The sequence below is a fragment of the Chiloscyllium plagiosum genome, chromosome 30, assembly GCF_004010195.1.
Source record: "Chiloscyllium plagiosum isolate BGI_BamShark_2017 chromosome 30, ASM401019v2, whole genome shotgun sequence".
Taxonomy (NCBI): domain Eukaryota; kingdom Metazoa; phylum Chordata; class Chondrichthyes; order Orectolobiformes; family Hemiscylliidae; genus Chiloscyllium; species Chiloscyllium plagiosum.
The window spans coordinates 2,089,458-2,111,532 of NC_057739.1; the positions used below are offsets into that span (position 1 = coordinate 2,089,458).

Here is a 22,075-nt window from a genome sequence, read left to right on the forward strand (position 1 = left end):
TGACCTATCCTGTTACTACTATCCAGATGTGTCATAATTTCATCCTTTATAATTGACTCCATCATCTTTCCCACCACTGAGGTCAGACTAACTGGTCTATAATTTCCTGCTTTCTCTCTCCCACCTTTCTTAAAAAGTGGTATAACATTAGCCACCCTCCAATCCGCAGGAACTGATCCCGAATCTATCGAACTTGGACAATAATCACCAACGCATCCACGATTTCTCGAGCCACCTCCTTCAGAACCCTGGGATGTAGACCCATAGAATCAGGTTGAAATTAAATCACTAAAATCATAGAAAACCTACAGTGTGGAAGTAGGTCACTCAGCCCATCAAGTCCACACTAACTCTCCGAAGAACATCCTTCCCAGATCTATCCCTGCAACCCTGCATATCCCATGGCTAATCCACTTAACCTGCACATCTTTGGACCATGGGATGAAACCAGAGCATCCAAAGGAAATCCATGCAGATGCAGAAAGAACACACACATTCCACACAGTCACCCGAGATTGGAATCAAGCCTAGGTCCCTGGCATTTTGACACAGAAGTATTGACCACTGTGCTGCCCAGGATCCTTTCATCCATCAACACTATCTTCACTGATCTACATTTCTGACAGCAACATCTCTACTGTAAAATTCTCATCCTGGTTTTTGAAATCCCTTCATGACTTCAGGCCACCCGCTGTCAGGAAATACCTGCAGCTTCCCAAATCTTCAAGAGATCTATGTCCTTTCAACTTGAGCTTCTTTAGCTTCCTCACTTTAGTTTGTCCCACACATTGGTGGGTATACCTTCATATGCCTGGGCCTTTGGCTCTGGTACCCACTCCTCAAACTGCACAGCGTCTCTATCCCACTTCCTTCAAACGTCCATTTAGACCACTATTTGCTATTTTGCTTAATATTTCCTTTTGTGGCTGAGTCATACTTTGGTTTATCACACTCCTGCGTAACATCTGGGGTTTTGTGATGTTAAAGGTGCTATATAAATGCAAATGAATGATTTGGCATTTATCAGATTGTAATGCAAGGCTCCATATTTGACAGTTATGAATTGTAGTTTTAATGAAAATATTTTTCTTGCAGTTTCTTGGGACATGGTTCACACTTGCAAATGGCTGTGATTGCCCTGAGTTCATTAAGAAAATTGAGAAAATAGTAGCAATTAGCAAGGTAACATTGTCAACCAACGAGGAAATGGATAAGCTCATCGGGAACTATGTGTATGATCGGTAAGGAGACTTATTTATACCCTGACCATGATATTCAGTGATTAAAGTTCACGGGAGTTGTGTGAAGGGTTTCATTCTTCAGGGGCAAGGCCATCCCTAATTGTCCTGGAACTCAGGAACTTGCTATGGAGGGCAGTTAAAAGTCAACCAGATTCATGTGCACCTGGAGTCACATGGAAACCAGAACAGGGGTGGACAGCAGTTTCCTTCCCTGAGGGACATTAGTGAGCCACATGGAATTTGACCAACAATCAGCAGCGGGTTTCATTGCCACCAAGACTAGCTTTATAGATATTTTCTAAACAAACTGTTCAGTCATGTTAGCATACACCTCTGCATCAGGTAGGACTTGAATCCAGGTCTCCTAGCTCAGACATAAGGACATCACCATGAGCCTCCTCAAACACGCTTCATGTTCAATTTTTAGTTATTTGCATGTCATTTCTATCAGCTATGTTGCAAGGGTTGAACACACTGCAAGTATTGGACAGGGCTCCTGGATTATAGATCCAGTGACATTAGCACTTGCACCTTCTCACCCCCTCATTCATATACAAACACAGTAAAGATAACCATAAAATGAGTGGAAATGCTCTAGTTAACAAAGATACTGTTTTAACTGTCTAACCTGACATCAGAACAGGCAATGCAGTTTGTGGAAGTGCCAGGGCAGTGTGGAGAATTGATTGTGCAATGTTTGGAACTGACAGTTCTGTGTTGGAGTGAAAAGTGCAAATACAGTGTGTGGAAAAGAACGTGAAGTGTGTGGTACTTCAGGTGCAGTGTGATATTGACAGAGCTGTTTGTGGAATGAATTGTGCAGTGTGCTGTTTGTGGAAAAGAGGGTGCTTTGTGTGGAGCTGACAGTGCAGTGTGAAGAGAATGGAGCTCAGGGCAGTGTGCGGAACTGACGGAGTGATGTGGAGTGCACATTGTGTGGAACTGGCAGTGCAGAATGTGGAGTTAACAGTGCAATGTGAAGAGTGTGGAATTCAGTGCAGTGAATGAAACTGACAACAGTGTGAAACTGACAATGCAGAGTGTGGAACTGACAGTGAAGTAAACAGCATGTGAAATTGGAAAGAACTGACAGTGCAGAATGTATAATTGAAGCACAGTGCCTGGAACTAACAGTACAGAGTGTGGAATTGACAGTGTAGAGTGTAGTGTTAGAAATGGTCAGTGCAGTCTATGGAATGGATAGCTCAGTGTGTACAGTGTATGAAATGGTCAGTGCGGTGTGCGGTATATGGAATGGACAGTGCACTGTGCAATGTATGGAATCATCAGGGCAGTGTGCAGTGTATGAAATGAACATTGCCATGTATAGCATGGACAGCATGTTGTATGGAATGAACAGTGAAGTGTGCACTTTATGGAACAGAATAGAATATCCTTTATTATCATGTCGAAGTACAGAGAAGCGTTTTTACAATGGCTGCCTTTAATGGCGCCATCTTCGGGACAAGGACCTAGATACAAATCGTGGATACAAAAGAGGAATAAAACATATTTACAAGGATGTTGCCAGGACTCAACGATCTGCATTATAGGGAGAGGTTGGACAAACTAGCACTTTTTTCTATAAAGAACATTGGAGACTGTGGGGGTGTTTTTATAGAAATGTTGTAAGATCATGAGAGGAATAGATAGAGTGAATGCACTCAGTCCTTTTCCAAGGGGTGGGGAATCGATGACTAGAGGGCATCGGTTTAGGGGTAGAGGGGAAAGAATAAAAGAGAACCTGAACAGAAATTATTTACACAGAGGGTGGTACGCATATGGAATGAGGTGCCAGAGGAAGTGGTTGAGGCGGGTACATTAACAGTATTTAAAAGGTATTTGGACAAATGCATGGATAGGAGAGGTTCAGAAGGCTATGGGCCAAGTGCAGGGAAATAGGGCTAGGGTGGATTCTGGTTGGCATGGACCAGTTTGGGCCAAAGGGCTTGTCTCTGTGCTGTAGGATTCAATGACTCTATGACTATGAAAAGTAGTAGCATCACTTACAATGTCTAAAAAATAAGTTGGAAATAAGATAATTATAATATAGTTAAAGGATTGACATTACAGTTCGGTAAAGAATTTCAAATAGCAGCAGCTCAGCACATGGTCTGTCTGCCCGTGCCAGGCCCTCATCCAACAACTGCCTCACTTAGTTTCAAGCCTCCAGTCCATAGAACATAGAACATCCCAGCGCAGTACAGGCCCTTCAGCCCTCGATGTTGCACCATCCTGTGGAACCAATCTGAAGCATATCCAACCTACACTATTCCATTTTCATCTATATGCCTATCTAATGAGTATTTAAATGCCCTTAAAGTTGGCAAGTCTATTACTGTTGCAGGCAGTGCGTTCCACGCCCCTAGTATTCTCTGAGTAAAGAAACTACTTCTGACATCTGTCCTATATCTATCACCCCTCAATTTAAAGCTATGTCCCCTTATGCTAGCAATCACCATCTGAGGAAAAAGGCTCTTACTGTCCACCCTATCTAACCCTCTGATTATTTTATATATCCTCTCAACCCCCTCTCCAATGAAAACAGTCTCAAGTCCTTCAGCCTTTCCTCATAAGACCTTCCCTCCATACCAGGCAAAGTCCTGGTAAATCTCCTCTGAACCCTTTCCAAAGCTTCCACATCCTTCCTATATTGCGGTGAAGAGAACTGCACGCAGTATTCAAAATATGGCTGCACCAGAGTTTTGTACAGCTGCAACATGCCCTCATGGCTCCAAAACTCAGTCCCTTGACCAATAAAAGCTAATACATCATATGCATTCTTAACAAGCCTATCAACCTGGGTGGCTACTTTCAGGGATCTATGTATATGGACATTGAGATCTCTCTGCCATCTACACCACCAAGAATCTTATCATAAGCCCAGTACACTTTATTCCTGTTGCTCTTTCAAAGTGAATCACCTCACACTTTTCCATATTAAACTCCATTTGCCACCTCTCAGCCTAGTTCTGCAGCTTATCTATGTCCCTCTGTAACCTGCAACAGCCTTCATCACTATCTACAACTCCATCGATCTTAGAGTCATCCGCAAATTTACAAACCCATCCTTCTATGTCCTCATCCAGGTCATTTATAAAAATGACAAACATCACTGGCCCCAAAACAGATCCTTGAGGTACACCACTAGTAACTGAACTCCAGGATGAATATTTCCCATCAAACACCACCCCCTGTTTTCTTTCAGCTAGCCAATTTCTGATCCATACCGCTAAATCACCCTCAATCCCATGCCTCCGTGTTTAGTGTAATAGCCTACTGTGGGGAAACTTATCAAACGTCTTACTGAAATCCATATAGACCACATCAACCCCTTTATTCTCATCCACCTGTTTGGTCACCTTCTCAAAGAACTCAATAAGGTTTGTGAGGCACGACCTACCCTTCACAAAGTTGTATCCCTAATCAACTTATTCCTTTCTAGATGATTTTAAATCCTATCTCTTATAACCTTTTCCAACACTTTAGCCACAACTAAAGTAATGCTCACTGGTCTATAATTTCCAGGGTTGTCTCTACTCCCCTTCTTGAACAAGGGGACAGCATTTGCTATCCTCCAGTCTTCTGGCACTATTCCTGAAGACAATGACGACATAAAGATCAAAGCCAAAGGCTCTACAATTTCCTCCCTGGCTTCCCAGAGAATCCTCGGATAAATCCCATCCTGCCCAGGGGACTTATCTATTTTCATACTTTCCAGAATTTCGAACACCTCCTCCCTGTGAACCCCAATCCCATCCAGTCTAGTAGCTTGTATCTCAATATTCTCCTCAACAACATTGTCGACAACAGTGTGAATACTGACGAAAAATATTCATTTAGCACTTCTCCTATCTCCTAGGACCCCACGCACAACTTTCCACGACTGTCTTTGATTGGCCCTAATCTTTCTCTAGTCATTCTTTTATTCCTGATTTGCCTATAGAAAACTTTATGATTTTCCTTGATCCGGTCTACCAACAAGTTTTCATGTCCCCTCCTGGGTCTCCGTAGCTCTCTCTTTCAGTCTCTTGTGACTAACTTTAATTGAGCCTTCATGTCTCATCCTTACATAAGCCTTCTTCTTCATTTTGACAAGAGATTCAACTTCTTTAGTAAACCATGGCTCCCTCACCCAACCACTTCCTCCCTGCCTGACAGGTACATACTTATCAAGGACCCGCAGTAGCTGTTCCTTGAATAAGCTCCACATTTCAATTGTGCCCATCCCTGCAGTTTCCTTCCCCATCCTATGCATCCTAAATTTTGCCTAATCGCATCATAATTGCCTCTCCCCCAACTAAACTCTTGCTCTGTGGTATATACCTATCATTTTCCATCACCTAATTGTGGTTAATGCCACCAAAGTGCTCACCTACCTTCAAATCTAACACCTGGCTGGGTTCATTACCCAGTAACAAATCTAGGGTGGCCTTGCCCCTTGTTGGTCTGTCTACACCTTCCTGCACACATTGGACAAAACTGACTCATCTACAGTACTTGAACAAGAGTATTTCCAGTCAATATTTGGATAAAGTCCCTCATAGCACTACCCTGTTATTCTAACTCCTATCCAGGATCTTCTTTCCAATCCTTTTCTCTACATCTCTGGAACTCTTCAGAGGCCTATAGTAAACTCTCAACAGTGTGACCTCTCCTTTGCTGTTTCTAATCTCAGCCCATACTACCTCTGTAGATGAGTCCTCAAAATCCTTTCTGCCACCGTAGTATTGTCCTTAGCTAACAATGCTACACCTCCTTCTCTTTTACCATCTACTCAGTTCTTACTGAAACATCTAAATCCCAGAACCTGCAACAACCATTCCTGTCCCTGCTCTATCCATGTTTCTGAAATAGCCACAACATCAAAATCCCAAGTACAACCCATGTTGCAAATTCACCCACCTTATTCTGGATGTTCCTAGCATTAAGTAGACACACTTCAAACACCTTCCTGCTTGCCGGTACCCTCTTGCAACCTTGAAACCTTATTTCTGACCTCACTACTCTCGACCTCCTGGACACTGGAACTATAATTTAGGTTCACATCTTCCTGCTGAATTAGTTTAAACCCTCCCGAAGAGCATTAGCAAATGTCCCCCCCCCAAGGATATTGGCACCCCTCTGGTTCAGGTGAAGACCATCCTGTTTGTAGAGGTCCCTCCTACCCCAGAGAGAGCCCCAATTATCCAGGCATCCGAAACCCTCCCTCTCGCACCATCCCTGTACAACTCCTCTCTCTCACTGTTCCTAGCCTCACCAGCACGTGGCACCGGTAACAAACCAGAGATAACAACTCTGTTTATTCTAAGTCTAAGTTTCCACCCTAGCTCCCTGAATTTCTGCCTTAGGTCCATACCTTTCTTCCTACCAATGATGTTGGTGCCGATGTGGACCACAACTTGGGACTGCACCCCTTCCCCCTCAAGGATCCTGAAAACACAATCAGAGACATCACAAGCCCTGGTACCTGGGAGGCAACACACCAACCATGAGTCTCTCTCGTTCCCACAGAACCTCCTGTCTGTCCCCTTAACTATGGAGTCCCCAATGACTAATGCTCTCCTCCTCTCCCCACTTCCTTTACCCCTGGCAATTGATTCCCACCCCCAACATTTTCCAAAACAGTATACTTGTTATTGAGGAGAACAGCCACTACCTGCCTGTTCCCTTTCTGTCCCCTGACTGTAACCCATCTGCCTTTTTATTATCCCTGAGGTGGGACTACCTCCCTGTAACTCCTCTCTGTTATCCCCTCCGCCTCCCGAATGATCCAAAGTTCATCCAGCTCCAGCTCCAGCTCCCTAACACGGTTTTTGAGGAGCTGGAGTTGGGTGCACTTCCCAGAGATGAAGTCAGCAGGGACACTAGAGGTGACCCTTATCTCCCACATTCTGCAGGAGGAACATTCAACTATTCATTCCCACTATTCTAAATTCCAAAATCAAAGTTAGTTACCTTACCAATCTGGCACACAGAACATTTTTCTTTGGTTAGAGGAGGAGGATGGGTGGGAGACATTACCTGAGTCATGTTTTGGGTAACATAACCACCCAAATATATGACCTCGCTTACTCAGCAGTACCGTGTCTGCTCCTGCACAGTGTGCGCTCCATCTATTCACAAGGTCAGTTTTTAAATCGGTGATTCACCTTCCCATCAGCCCCCCTGGTCATCATTCCCACTCTTCTTGCTGCTGAACACAAAACGGAGGGCACCAATGCTCCCCTCCGCACCGGCCATCAGCTGCACCAATCTAAACTGCGCTGCTCCAGGACTAATTACCCCTCACGCTGCACTGGGACTCGGCACTCCCCTTGCACTGACTGCTCTGGGACTATCTTCCACTCGCATTGCACTGGGATGTAGGTTTCCCAACGCACTGCTCAGGGACTCTGTTCCCCTCTCCCTGCTCCAGGACTCGGGGATCCTCCTTCTCCCTGCACCTGAACTCGGGATTCCACCCTCTCCCTGCACCGGGGCTTGGGATTCCCCTCTCCCTGCTCCGGGACTCGGGAATCCCCCCTCGCTCTGCTCCGGGACTCGGGATTCCTGCTCGCTCTGCTTCAGGACTCAGAGAGTGTAATGTATGGAATCTCAGTGCAGTGTGTAGTGTATGGAATCTCAGTGCGGTGTACAGTGTATAGAATATACAGTGCATGTGTAGTGTATGGAATCTCAGTGCAGTGTGTAATGTATGGAATCTCAGTGCGGTGTACAGTGTATAGAATATACAGTGCAGTGTTTAGTGTATAGAATGTACAGTGCAGTGTGTAGTGTATAGAATGCAGAGTGCAGTGTATGGAATCTCAGTGCAGTCTACAGTGTATGAAATCTCAGTGAAGTGTTTAAAGTATGGAATCTCAGTACAGTGTACAGTGTATGGAATCTCAGTGTAGTATACACTGCATGGGCTGTGTGTAGTGTATAGAATTTCAGTAAAGTGTGTCATTTATGGAATCTCAGTGCAGTGGTTAGTGTACGGAACGCACAGTGCAGTGTATAGTGTATGGAATTAAAGTGTAGTGTGGAGTGTACGGAATGCATTGTGCAGTGTACAGTGTACGGAAAATCAGTGCGGTGTGTAGTGTATGGAATGCACAGTGCAGTGTGTAGTGTATGGAATATCAGTGCAGTGTATGGAATATCAGTGCAGTGTGCAGTGTATGGAATCTCAGTGCAGTGTACAGTGTATGGAATGAACTGTGCAGTGTACCGTGTATGGAATGCACAGTGCAGTTTTTAGTGTATAGAATGCACAGTGCAGCGTACAGTATATGGAATCTCAGTGCAGTTATAGTGTATGGAATCTCAGTGCAGTGTATAGTGTATAGATGCACAGTGCAGTGTGTAGTGTATGGAATGCACAGTGCAGTGAACAGTGTATGGAATCTCAGTGCAGTGTGTAGCGTGTATAATGCACAGTGCAGTGTGTAGTGTATAGAATCTCAGTGCAGTGTGTAGCGCGTATAATGCACAGTGCAGTGTGTACTGTATGGAATGAACAGTGCAGTATACAGTGTATGGAATGCACAGTGCAGAGTGAAGTGTATGGAATGTATAGTGCAGTGTGTAGTGTATAGAATGCACAGTGCTGTCTGTAGTATATGGAATGCAAAGTGCAGTCTACAGTGTACGGAATCTCAGTGCAGTATATACTGTATGGATGCACAGTGCAGTGTGTAGTGTATGGAATGTACAGTGCAGTGTGTAGTGTATGTACAGTGCAGTGTGTAGTGTATGGAATGTACAGTGCAGTGTGTAGTGTATGGAATGTACAGTGCAGTGTGTAGTGTATGGAATGTACAGTGCAGTGTGTAGTGTATGGAATGTATAGTGCAGTGTGTAGTGTATAGAATGCACAGTGCTGTCTTTAGTATATGGAATGCAAAGTGCAGTCTACAGTGTACGGAATCTCAGTGCAGTATATACTGTATGGATGCACAGTGCAGTGTGTAGTGTATGGAATGCACAGTGCAGTGTGTCATGTATGGAATCTCAGTGCAGTGTATAGTGTATGGAATGTATAGTGCAGTGTGTAGTGTATAGAATGCACAGTGCTGTCTGTAGTATATGGAATGCAAAGTGCAGTCTACAGTGTACGGAATCTCAGTGCAGTATATACTGTATGGATGCACAGTGCAGTGTGTAGTGTATGGAATGCACAGTGCAGTGTGTCATGTATGGAATCTCAGTGCAGCGTATAATGTTTGTAATGAACAGTGCAGTGTATAGTCTATGGAATCACAGTGCAGAGTGTAGTGTATGGAATGAACAGTGCAGTGTATAGTCTATGGAATGCACAGTGCAATGTGTAGTGTATTGAATGAACTGAGCAATGGGTAGTGTATGGAATCTCAGCGCAGTTTGTAGAGTATAGATGCACAGTGCAGTGTGTAGTGTATGACATGCACAGTGCAATGTCTCGTGTATGGACTCTCAGTAAAGTGTGTTGTTTATGGAATATCAGTGCAGTGTGTAGTGTATGGAATCTCAGTGCAGTGTTTAGTGTATAGAATGCACAGTGCAGTGTGTAGTGTATGGAATGCACAGTACAGTGTGTAGTGTATGGAATCTCAGTGCAGTGTACAGTGTATGGGATGCACAGTGCAATGTGTCGTGTATGGAATGAACAGTGCAGTGTATAGTGTATGGAATGTACAGTGCAGTGCGTTGAGTATGGAATCTCAGTGCAGTGTGTAGTGTGTAGAATGCACAGTGCAATGTGTAGTGTATGGAATCTCAGTGCAGTGTGTAGTGTGTGGACTGCATGGTGCAGTGTGTAGTGTATGGAATGCACAGTGCAGTGTACAGTGTATGGGATGCACAGTGCAGTGTGTAGTGTATGGAATCTCAGTGCAGTGTATAGTGTATAGAAAGCACAGTGTTGTGTGTAGTGTATGGAATGCACAGTGCAGTGTACAGTGTATGGATGCACAGTGCAGTGGAGAGTGTATGGAATGGACAGTGCAGTGTGTCGTGTATAGAATCTCAGTGCAGTGTGTAGCGCGTATAATGCACAGTGCAGTGTGTACTGTATGGAATGAACAGTGCAGTGTACAGTGTATGGAATGCACAGTGCAGAGTCAAGTGTATAAAATGCACAGGGCTGTGTGTAGTGTATGGAATCTCAATGCAGTGTACAGTGTATGGAATGCCTAGGGCAGTGTATAGTATATAGAATGCACAGTGCAATGTGTAGTGTATGGAATGCACAGTGCAGAGTCAAGTGTATAAAATGCACGGGGCTGTGTGTAGTGTATGGAATGCACAGTGCATTGTGTAGTGTATTGAATGCACAGTACAGAGTATAGTGTATGGAATCTCAGTGCAGTGTATAGTGTATGGAATGCACAGTGCAGAGTGTAGTGTATGGAATGCACAGTGTAGTGTGTATTGTATAGGCATAACAGTGCAGTGTATAGTATATGGAATCTCACTGCAGTGTGTAGTGTATGGAATCTACAGGGCAGTGTACAGTGTATGGAATGCACAGGGCTGTGTGTAGTGTATGAAATGCACAGTGCAGTGTGTACTATATAGAATCTTAGTACAGTGTACAGTATATGGAATGCACAGTGCAGTGTATAGTGTATTGAATGCACAGTGCAGTGCATAGTGTATGTAATGAACAGTGCAGTGTGTAGTGTATGGAATGCACAGTGCAGTGTGTTGTGTATGGAATGCACAATGCAGTGTATAGTGTATGTAATGAACAGTGCAGTGTGTAGTGTATGGAATGCACAGTGCAGTGCATACTGTGTATGTAATGAACTGTGCAGTGTGTAGTGTATGGAATCTCAGTGCAGTGTATAGTGTATATAATGCACAGTGCAGCGTGTAGTGTATGAAATCTCAGTGCAGCGTATAGTGCATGGAATGCACCGTGCAGTGTGTAGTGCGCAGAATGCACAGTGCAATGTGTAGTTTCTGGAATGCACAGGGCAATGTATAGTACATAGAATGCACAGTGCAATGTACAGTATATGGAATCTCAGTGCAGTGTTTAGTGTATGCAATCTCAGTGCAGTGTGTAGTGTATGGAATACTGTGTGTAGTGTATGGAATGGACAGTGCAGAGTCTAGCATATAGAATGCACAGTGCAGTGTGTAGTATATGGAATCCATAGTGCAGTGTGCAGTGTATGGAATGCACAGTGCAGTGTACAATGTTTGGAACTCACAGTGCAGTGTGTAGTGTATGGATTGCAAAATGCAGTGTGTAGTGTATGGAATCTCAGTGCAGTGTATAATGCATGGAATACACAGTACTGTATACAGTGTATGGAATGCACAGTGCAGTGAACCGTGTATGGAATCTCAGTGCAGTGTGTAGCGTGTATAATGCGCAGTGCAGTGTGTAGTGTATGGAATGAACAGTGCAGTGTGTAGTGTATAGAATCTCAGTGCAGTGTGTAGCGCGTATAATGCACAGTGCAGTGTGTACTGTATGGAATGAACAGTGCAGTATATAGTGTATGGAATGCACAGTGCAGAGTCAAGTGTATAAAATGCACAGTGCAGTGTGCAGTGTATGGAATGCTCAGTGCAGTGTACAGTGCATGGAATGTACAGTGCAGTGTGTAGTGTATGGAATGTACAGTGCAGTGTGTAGTGTATAGAATGCACAGTGCTGTCTGTAGTATATGGAATGCAAAGTGCAGTCTACAGTGTACGGAATCTCAGTGCAGTATATACTGTATGGATGCACAGTGCAGTGTGTAGTGTATGGAATGCACAGTGCTGTGTGTCATGTATGGAATCTCAGTGCAGCGTATAATGTTTGTAATGAACAGTGCAGTGTGTAGTCTATGGAATCACAGTGCAGTGTGTTGTGTATGGAATCTCAGTGCAGTGTGTAGTGTTTGGAATCTCAGTGCAGTGTGTAGTATGTAGAATGCACAGTGCAGTGTGTAGTGTATGGAATGCACAGTGCAATGTGTAGTGTATTGAATGAACTGAGCAATGGGTAGTGTATGGAATCTCAGCGCAATTTGTAAAGTATGGATGCACAGTGCAGTGTGTAGTGTATGGAATGCACAGTGCAGTGTGTTGTGTATGGAATGCACAGTGCAGTATATAGTGTATGTAATGAACAGTGCAGTGTGTAGTGTATGGAATGCACAGTGCAATATGTAGTGTATGGAATGAACTGAGCAGTGGGTAGTGTATGGAATCTCAGCGCAGTTTGTAGAGTATAGATGCACAGTGCAGTGTGTAGTGTATGACATGGACAGTGCAATGTCTCGTGTATGGAATCTCAGGGCAGTGTGTAGTGTATGAAATGAACAGTGCACTGTGTAGTGCATGGAATCTCAGTGCAGTGTATAGTGAATGGAATGCACAGTGCTGTCTGTAGTGTATGGAATGCACAGTGCAATGTGTAGTGTATGCAATCTCAGTGCAGTGTGTAGTATATGGAATCTACAGTGCAGTGTGCAGTGAATGGAATGAATAGTGCAATGTGTAGTGTATGGAATCTACAGTGCAGTATGTAGTGTATGGAATGAATAGTGCAGTTTTTAGTGTATGGAATGCATAGTGCAGTGTGTAGTATATGGAATCTCTGTGCAGTGTACAGTGTATGGAATGCACAGTGCATTGTGTGGTGTATTGAATGCACAGTACAGTGTATAGTGTATGGAATCTCATTGCAGTGTATAGTGTATGGAATGTACAGTGCAGTGTGTAGTGTATGGGATCTCAGTGCAGTTTGGAAAACACAGCACAGTGTGTAGTGTATTGAATGCACAGGGCAGCGTGTAGTGTATGAAAACTCAGTGCAGTGTATAGTGTATAGAATGAACAGTGCAGTGTGTAGTGCGCAGAATGCACAGTGTTGTGTGTAGTTTCTGGAAAGCACAGGGCAATGTATAGTATATAGAATGCACAGTGCAGTGTACAGTGTATGGAATCTCAGTACAGAGTTTAGTGTATGCAATCTCAGTGCAGTGTGTAGTGTTTGGAATATCAGTGCAGTGTGTAGTATGTAGAATGCACAGTGCAGTGTGTAGTGTATAGAATGCACAGTGCAATGTGTAGTGTATTGAATGAACTGAGCAATGGGTAGTGTATGGAATCTCAGCGCAGTTTGTAAAGTATGGATGCACAATGCAGTGTGCAGTGTATGGAATGCACAGTGCAGTGTGTAGTGTTTGGAATGCACAGTGCAGTGTGTAGTGTATGGAATCTCAGTGCAGTGTATAGTGTATAGATGCACAGTGCAGTGTGTAGTGTACGGAATCTCAGTATAGTGTGTAGTGTATGGAATGCACAGTGCAGTTTGTAGTGTATGGAATCTCAGTGCAGTGTATAGTGTATGGAATGCACAGTGCAATATGTAGTATATGGAATGCACAGTGCAGTGTACAGTGTATGGAAGGCACAGTGCAGCATGTAGTGTATAGAATGCACAGTGTAGTGTGTAGTGTATGGAATGCACAGTGCAGCGTATAGTGCATGGAATGCACAGTGCCGTGTGTAGTGTACGGAATCTCAGTATAGTGTGTAGTGTATGGAATCTCAGTATAGTGTGTAGTGTATGGAATCTCAGTGCAGTGTGTAACGAATAGAATGTTTGAAGCACAGTATAATACATGGAACAGTCAATATAGTGAAACAGACAAAGGGTTTGTTTCAGAAAAGTACCCAAATTGAGGAAAATGACTTTGTATCTGCTGTGAAATTGTTAATTATAGTGTTAAATCAGGACGTTTAGTGTTGAATGGAAATCGCTGCCAAACCTCTGACCAGTTCTCCTTTCTGTTTATGTTTTGGAGGATAGTTGGTGGGGTTGGTCTTTATTTCACTCCTCTTGACATAACTTGTGTTTTTACACGTGCCTGTTACCATATTGTTTTGCTGTGTGCTATCTTCCGTTTTGTGATTGCGTCAGTCCCTCGATGTCCCCATCAGGGAACTTTAGATTTGTGTTCCCCCACCTGGATCCTCCCAGTCTCTGCACTGGCTTCCAACCTGCTCTGTCCCTCTCAGCAACTAATTTGAAAAAGAGTTTCAACCTGAACCACTTTCTCTCCATTTTGTTCTCCCACTCGCTGCCAGAAACTGCACAGGATTTCTACCAGCTTTTGTTAATGTTTCAGGTTGCTGAAAAGACAGACTATTGCCTCAGTCTTCCTTTTAGAATAGGTTCATATTCACAACTCACTTGCCAGCATTTCAACCCAGTACCAGATTCCCCCAATAATACAGACTTACCAACAGATCCCCCAATAGTACATACTTAGCACCAGATCCCCAAATAATAGACTCACCGCCAGATCCCCCAACAACAGACCCACACTAGATCCCCCAATAATACAAACCCACCACTGGATCCCGAAACAGTACTGACTCACAAACATATCCCCAACAATATAGACCCACCACCAGATCCCTGAACAATACAGATGCACCACCAAATCCCCAAATAATATTGATCATCACCAAATCATCTCTCCCCACTAACCACCAGATAACCCAACACTACAACCCTCCAATAGATCCACAAACACTACAGGCTTACTACTAGAGATCCGCCACAAGATTCCCTCCCACCCCCCCATCCCCGGCACTGGCTACTCACTGTCAGATCCACATCATTAAGGCCAACTACCAGGTTATCACACACTACAAACTAACATGAGACCTCCTGATGCACTATAGACTCACCATCAGATCCCAAAATAGGTGGGATAGTGGATAGGGAAGAAGGTTATCTCAGAATACAATGGAACCTTGATTTACTAGGCCCAATGGGCTGAGGATAGCAGGTGGAGTTTAATTTAGATAATTGAGAGAGGCGGTGTTTTGGTAAGGCAAATCGGGGCAAAACGTATGCAGTTAACGACAGGGCCCTAGGAAGTATTGTCAAACAAAGAGACCTGGGAGAGCAGGTGCATAGTTCCTTGACAGTGGAGTCGCGGGTAGACAGGCCTTTGTCATGCTTACCTTTATTGGTCAGTGCATTGAGTATAGTAGTTGAGACGTCATGTTGTGGCTGTACAGCACAATGGTGAGGCCTCTTTTAGAGTACTGCATTCATTGCTGGTCTCGCTGCTATAGGATAGATGTTGTTAAACTTGAGAAGGTTCAGAAAAGATTTACAAGGATGTTGCTGGGGTTGGAGGTCTTGAGCTATAGGGAGAGGCTGAATAGGCAGGGACTGTTTTCCCTGGAGCTTTGGATGCTGAGGGGTGACCTTATAGATGTTTATAAAATCATGAGGGGCATGGATAAAGTGAATAGCTAAGGTCTTTTTTCAATGGGAGGTAAGTCCAAAACTAGAGGGGATATATTTAAGGTGAGAGGAGAATGATATAAAAGGAACCTAAGGGGAACTGTTTCACGTCGAGGGTGGTGCGTGCATGAAACAAGCAGCCAGAGAAAGTGGTGGAGGCTGGTACAATAACAACATTTAAAAGGCATCCTGATGGGTATATGAATTGGAAAGGTTTAGAAGGCAAATGGGATTAGATTAGTTTAGGATAGCTGGTCAGCATGGATGGGTTGGACTGAAGGGTCTGTTTCTATGCTGTACATCTCTATGGCTCTATGACTCACCACCTTGCTACTGTGGTCGCTACTGTCTAAAATGTAGTCTGTTGTGGAGTAATACAGCAATCCTATACTACAACACAGCTTATCTCTCTGTGCTTTCTCCTTTTGTTGTTAGGAATGGAAGCTCGTGTGTTCAGGTGGTGGCAAAGTACAATGTGCAAGATCTTCCAGGATACTTTGTATTTAATTCCACTAATGGTAAGACAAAGCTCTCAATGCAAATCAATTGGAAATTGCATTGAGCATCGTTCATGTCTCGAGCTCCTTCTCTGAGACTTAAAAAAATGTGACACAGGAGAGAAGGCCAAATAGATATTAAATGGTGATATGAACAATACTGAATGGGATGAAATGAAAGATACTGAATGGAGAGATTAGAAGAACGTTGAATGGAGTGACATGAAGGAGTGATATGAATGTTATTGAATGGGGTGATATTAAGGACATTGAAACAGATGATATTAAGGTTATTGCATGGAGAGATTAAAAGGTATTGAATAATGTACGATGAATAATATGAAGGATATTGAATAGGTTGATATAAAGGATATTGAATGGGGTTATATAAAGGATATTTAATGGAGATGTGAAAGAGTATTGAACGATGTGCTATGAATAATAAGAAGGATATTGAATAGGGTGATATGAAGAACATGTTTAAACAAGCTGAGGTAGTTTTAGGGAGGCAGTGCCAAAGTGAAGGAGCTCATTTCTGGTCCATTAATTACCAGAAATAGATCTCTGAGGAATGAGATGCCATTTCAATTCAGTTTGGAGCAGGATGAGGAGCGATTGGATCTTCATTTAAGATCAAATAGATGAGCAGAGTCAAGCAGGTTTGTGGGACTGTGATCAGAATAGTTCCACTGCAGAATCTCAAGCTCCAAACAGTCTTGGCTGAATCTTCAGATGCTGCACAGTCAGAGAAGCTGTCTTTCACTTGAGCTGTGAAACCAAAATTCAACACGTTCTCAAATGTCTAAACAATCCACTGACTTGAAGTAGAAAAAGGGCAGGGGAGATCCCTCTAGTATCCTGACCAATGGTAATCCAAAAATCATCAACACAATCAAATCACAAACTCTCTGTTTCTGGGCTTTTACTGTTTACAAATAGGATACAAGATTTGCTCAGCCAAGAGAGATTCCAGACCATGATCGGACAGGGTTGGTCATGGTTGGTCCTATTACCTCATTGATAGATAAATCCTCTCCTGAAAGATCCTGACTCTAAATGAGCAAGTACTCATTTAGAACCAGACAAATCAGGAAGTGAAAGGGAAAAGGGAACAATGACTTTCTGGTTAGTACCAAGAGTGTTCCCCAACTGAGACATCATAACATTCAACACCTCACCATTACACACAGTGTAAAGCATCCCCTACATTGACCCCATTAAAAACCTCCAGGACAATGACAGCATGAGGTCAGATAGATGGAGTGAAAAAACCCTTGTTTGTCTACATCAAAGGGACAGCATGGGGTCACTCTACACTGTCCCCATCAAATATTCCCAAGATAGGGATGGTACTGTGTGAGATTCAGAATAAAGCTTTCCCCATACTGTCTCCATCAAACATTCCCAAGTCAGGACCAGCACAGGGTTAGATTCAGAATAAAGCTCCCTCTATACTGTCTCCATCAAGTACTCTGAGGACAGTGATAACATAGAGTTAGACATAGAATAAAGCTTCCTCAACTCTTTGAAACTAAATTAAAGCTTCCTCTTCGCTTTTAAATTGATAGTAAAGCTTTCTCTACTCTTTTGAACTAAAAGTAAAGTTCCCTCGAATCTTTTAAAATGAAAGTAAAGCCATCTCAACACTCTTCTCATCAAACACTCCCAGAACAGGGACAGCAGAGGGTTGGATACAGAGTAAAGATTCCTCTACAGTTTTAAACTGAAATTAAAGCTTTTTCAACACTGCCTCCATCCAACACTCCCAGAACAAGGACAGCCGCATGAGGTGGTACAGCGGCTTTATTCAAAGAGACATGGTTTAAAAAGTATTTTTAAAGAAGAGGGCACTCAAGAAGGGTTAGATTTCAGAATAAAGTCCACAGGTTGGGGCCCAGTCCATGGAATGTTCCTCTACCAATGGCAGAGTGAGGAAAACCGGGATCATCGAGATTCCAGAATGGAAACAGCAAAGAGACTTTGGTGGAATTTGGAGGGTTGGCAGAGATTACAGAGTTATGGAGGGGGCAAGGCCAAGGAGGGATTCAAAAACTCTGGGCTGATGTTTGCTCACTTGCTCAGTGAGTACAAAGGTGATGTCGGAGCAGCACGTGGCTTGAGTTTGGCTACAGCAACAATGTCTGAATGAGCCCACGTTCTGAAGGATGGTCAGGGCAACTGTCACATTTATAGGTAACACTCGTATTCAGTATTTAATCATGATATACAAATGATGGAGGCTGTTTAAAGGTGGTTTACACAATTCTAATGAACGATTATCGAATTGTTGGACAGACTGGGCCTGTTTCCACTGGAGTTTCCTTTTGTGGACCAGCTTGGAATTAGACAGCGTGTTTTTAAACCTGAGAGACAAAGAATTTTTTTTCTCTCTGAAACGAACTTTGGAACTCTCTGCCTCAGAAGCTGAAGGAGATCGGAAATTGAAATATTGTGAGGCAGGAAAATAAAGTGTGACAAGGGTGTAGGTGGAAATGTGGAACTTGTAACTCATACAGGTCAGCCACAATCTTATTGAAAGGCGGAGCAGAATCGAGAGTCTGGACGACCTATTTCTGCCCCCGATTGATGTTTCATAACGAAGGCTCAGCAGATGAGCTGAGGCACAGTGGAGTAAATAATGTAACTGATGTGGAAATGGGTGTTCTTAATGATGAATATTGATTTGTGCTTGAAGCTCATTTCAAGGTGAGTTAGGGCACTAGGTTTGTAAAATGTTTAATTCATCCTTCGATAGATGTTGGGGAGAAGAATGGTGCCAAACCAGAAAGTAGAGTTTGTGGTGGTGACCAAACAAAATTGGTTTAGGTCTTCCCAGTATTTAATTGGAGGACATCTCTGTTTGTCCATTGATGGACATTGGAGCAATATTGTGACAATGTTGAGGGCGAGAGTGATGTGTGGCTGAGGTAGAGCTGGCTGCAGTCAGTGTACATGGGAAAAACTAAGGTAGTGCAGAACTTGAGGTTGCATTTATGTAATGTTGAAACTTTATTGCTGGAACAGCACAGCAGGTCAGGCAGCATCCAGGGAACAGGAGATTCGACGTTTCGGGCACAGGCCCTTCTTCAGGAATGGATTTATGTAATGGAAGGGGCAATGACCTTGGAGAGGAAAGAGGTGTTGGAGGTGGGTAACAGTTTCTAAGAAGAGGGGTCACACCCAATAAAGTAACTAATTCAGCAGCTAATGTGTTTCTTTGACAGTCTTTGAAGTCACAGCAGATGTGCGAGTCATCAAAACCAACTACCAGGAATATGCTTTAATACTGTATGACAAAATGAAAGGAATGAACCAAACAAAATCAGTGGCCTTGTACGGTAAGAGTTTATACGTCAGCTGCTCCACTCACCACTTTCTCAGGTTGATTCCTGGATCTTTAACGAAGTACTCATCTCACAGGAAGGACACGGAAGCTGAGGAAGGAGATCAATGAAGAGTTCAAAGAGTTTGCATTAAGACACGGGATCCCAGAGGACATGACCATCTTTCTGCCTGAGAAAGGTAAGCACATCAAGAGCCCCTGGGCCCCATTGCAACCTGTCAGTTATTTCCAGCTGTGCACTGTTCCATTACAATGATCTCATGGGTCCCAATTACAATGGGTTAATGCCCAGCTGGTATCAATACCAGCCAAGGTAGATCCCAGATACAAACATGGCTAGATAGATCATAATTATATTTAAATTTTTATTACTGAAATAAGCTTTAAGTGAAACATACACATTCACTTCGTCGGGGTTTTTTTCAAACAATAAAACAAACAAAAGTTTATTCACAACAGAAATGAAGATCACCAAGAAATAAACCATTCTATTAACTTAAACAAGACTTTTAAGCACATAGTAGAAGTAACCCAAGCACTCTTTACAGATTGAATAGAAACAACAGTTTTGTTTTGGAATCAATCCCCTTTGATAGACCTTACAAGCACCATTACAATTCCGAGAATATCTGGTGCTGTACCAGTTAATTTCTAACAGAGGGGCTTGTTTTTATTTTGTTGGTGGGCTTGAAGTATTTAAAATCTTAACAGATCTGCTAGAACTCTTTCTTAATCATTATTAGAATTGTGTGCTGCTGACTGAGCTTCCTTTCAGTGCTGTGCTCTCCCTGACACAGCTTCCATTTCTTTTCTTCCTTGTTGAGAACTTCAAAACCTTTAGTTCTTTTTCACTGACTCGATCGAAACAATCCAGTCTGGGACTATTACTTGTAAGATAAGCTAATTATTCTAAAGTTTTATGTCAGGAATGCTTCTTAGTACATGTCACTCAATTGAAAGACTTGTTTGTACTTCAGAGCTTAATATGTTCTTCCCTGTCAAACAACTTACCAACACAGACTCATAAAGAAAATCAGAGTCTGAAAAATTCTCCCCCAAGCCCTCTTGATAGTTCTTAGGTATTCTGGGTAACTTCCTCTCACTTTTAATTATGGATGTTGCAGATTTTAAAAAGCAACCTTACAGGAAACAATATTAAAATAACAAGTGTATAAACATCACAGTTATATCACAGCTCCCCTCGAGAAGAATGGAAGTGTATCTGAAAGAGGCATCATATATCAAAATCATCTTAACACTAATTCTGTGTCACACAACAGTTAACGTGTTAACTGATAATTTGGATTCAGTTTCCAAGTGCTCTGATGTTTATTTCTTTTCTTATTTCCTTCACTAATACTTTGTTTTTCAGTAAAAACACTCAGATTTGGTTTCTGAATCAGTTTCTGAGTAGGCTGCTTGGTTTAAATTGTTCCATACCAAATAGAAACATGGAAATGAAGAGCAGAAGGAGGCCATTCAGCCCTTCAAGCTGCCATTCAATATGACCGTGGCTGATTATCCAGCTCTTGTTCTTGCTTTCTTCCAAATGTTTTAATTCTTTTACCCTAAAACTCCTTCGTGAAAATATTTACTGTTTTGACCTCAACTGCTTTTTGTAGCAGAGAATTCCACAGGGTCACCACATTTCCCCTCATCCCAGTCCTAAATGGCCTACGCCATATCCTCAAACTGTGACCCCTGGATCTGGAGTTCCCGATCATAGGGAACATCCTCTCTGTGTTTACTCCATCTAGTCCTGTTAGACCTGTCTCCATATGTCTGTTGCGTCCTTACTTAAGAAGGTGGACAAGCTGTCTCAACTTTCTTTATCTTCATTCTGTTCAGTTAGTTTTTCAAAAATTGTATCTGCATTTCAAATCTGAATTTTCAAATCATCTCCCTGTTTCATAAACTCCTTTTCTACCTGATTATTTTTAATGGGATTTTGAACCAGTTACGACACAATGAGGAAATAATCCAGGACGCTGGTTTTGCAAGACTTTGGTCATTTCCCAAATAAAGCCAACTCTCTCTATAGGAATAAAGGCAAACCACTGCAGATGCTATAAATCTGAGACAAACACAGACAATACTGGAGAAGCTCAGCAAGTCCAACAACAACACTGGAGAGAGAAAAACAGTGTAAATATTTTGAGCTCAGTATGACTCTTCTTTAGAATGAGTTTGTTTCCTCTGTAGGAATATTTTCACTACTCCACCACTTCTCCATTTACCAAGTCCCTCTTTAATCCAACTCTGTATAATGAGATTGGTTGTAATCTCTGTGACTTCCTCCACTTCATATGTTCCCCTTCATCCCCTCTGGAAAAAAAAATCATCATCAGCCGGCACTAACTTGTTATAGTGTTTCTTAGTATAATTTCTGGTTTATATTCCTGTGTTAAAGCATAAAGAATGATATTCCTTTCTGATATAAAATATTTACAAACTTCAGGAGTTTGCTTTTCCTTGTCGATCTCTGAAATATAATGTTCATGTCTGTCCTGTACCATCTTAGTACATTCTAATGTTTTCTTTGTATCCCTCCCACAGTTTTAGTACCTATTTCCTTCCCTGTTCTCTCATTTTGTTTCTGAAGAGTCCTATTACTGCAATTGGTCTCTCATTTCTTTTCAAGCAATTTGCTTTGTTATGTTCACCCTTATTACAAATGAAAGCATGTCATTTTGTTTCTACAAATTTTCAGTTCTAGCCTTTCTCCTTTACCACTTTGACATGCCTCTGTCTGTTG

The 22,075-nt window shown here is 42.6% G+C and overlaps 1 protein-coding gene across 1 annotated transcript in view; it reads left to right on the top strand.

Annotated features, from left to right (window-relative positions):
• LOC122564693 (alpha-1-microglobulin/bikunin precursor) overlaps positions 1-22,075 on the top strand; it is a 35,288-nt gene that overhangs the window by 5,758 nt on the left and 7,455 nt on the right. Inside the window, exons 2-5 of the mRNA XM_043719800.1 lie at positions 1,096-1,241; positions 15,916-15,998; positions 19,202-19,315; positions 19,398-19,499. Of these exons, the coding sequence (XP_043575735.1) occupies positions 1,096-1,241; positions 15,916-15,998; positions 19,202-19,315; positions 19,398-19,499 (445 nt within the window). The remainder of the gene's footprint in view (positions 1-1,095; positions 1,242-15,915; positions 15,999-19,201; positions 19,316-19,397; positions 19,500-22,075) is intronic.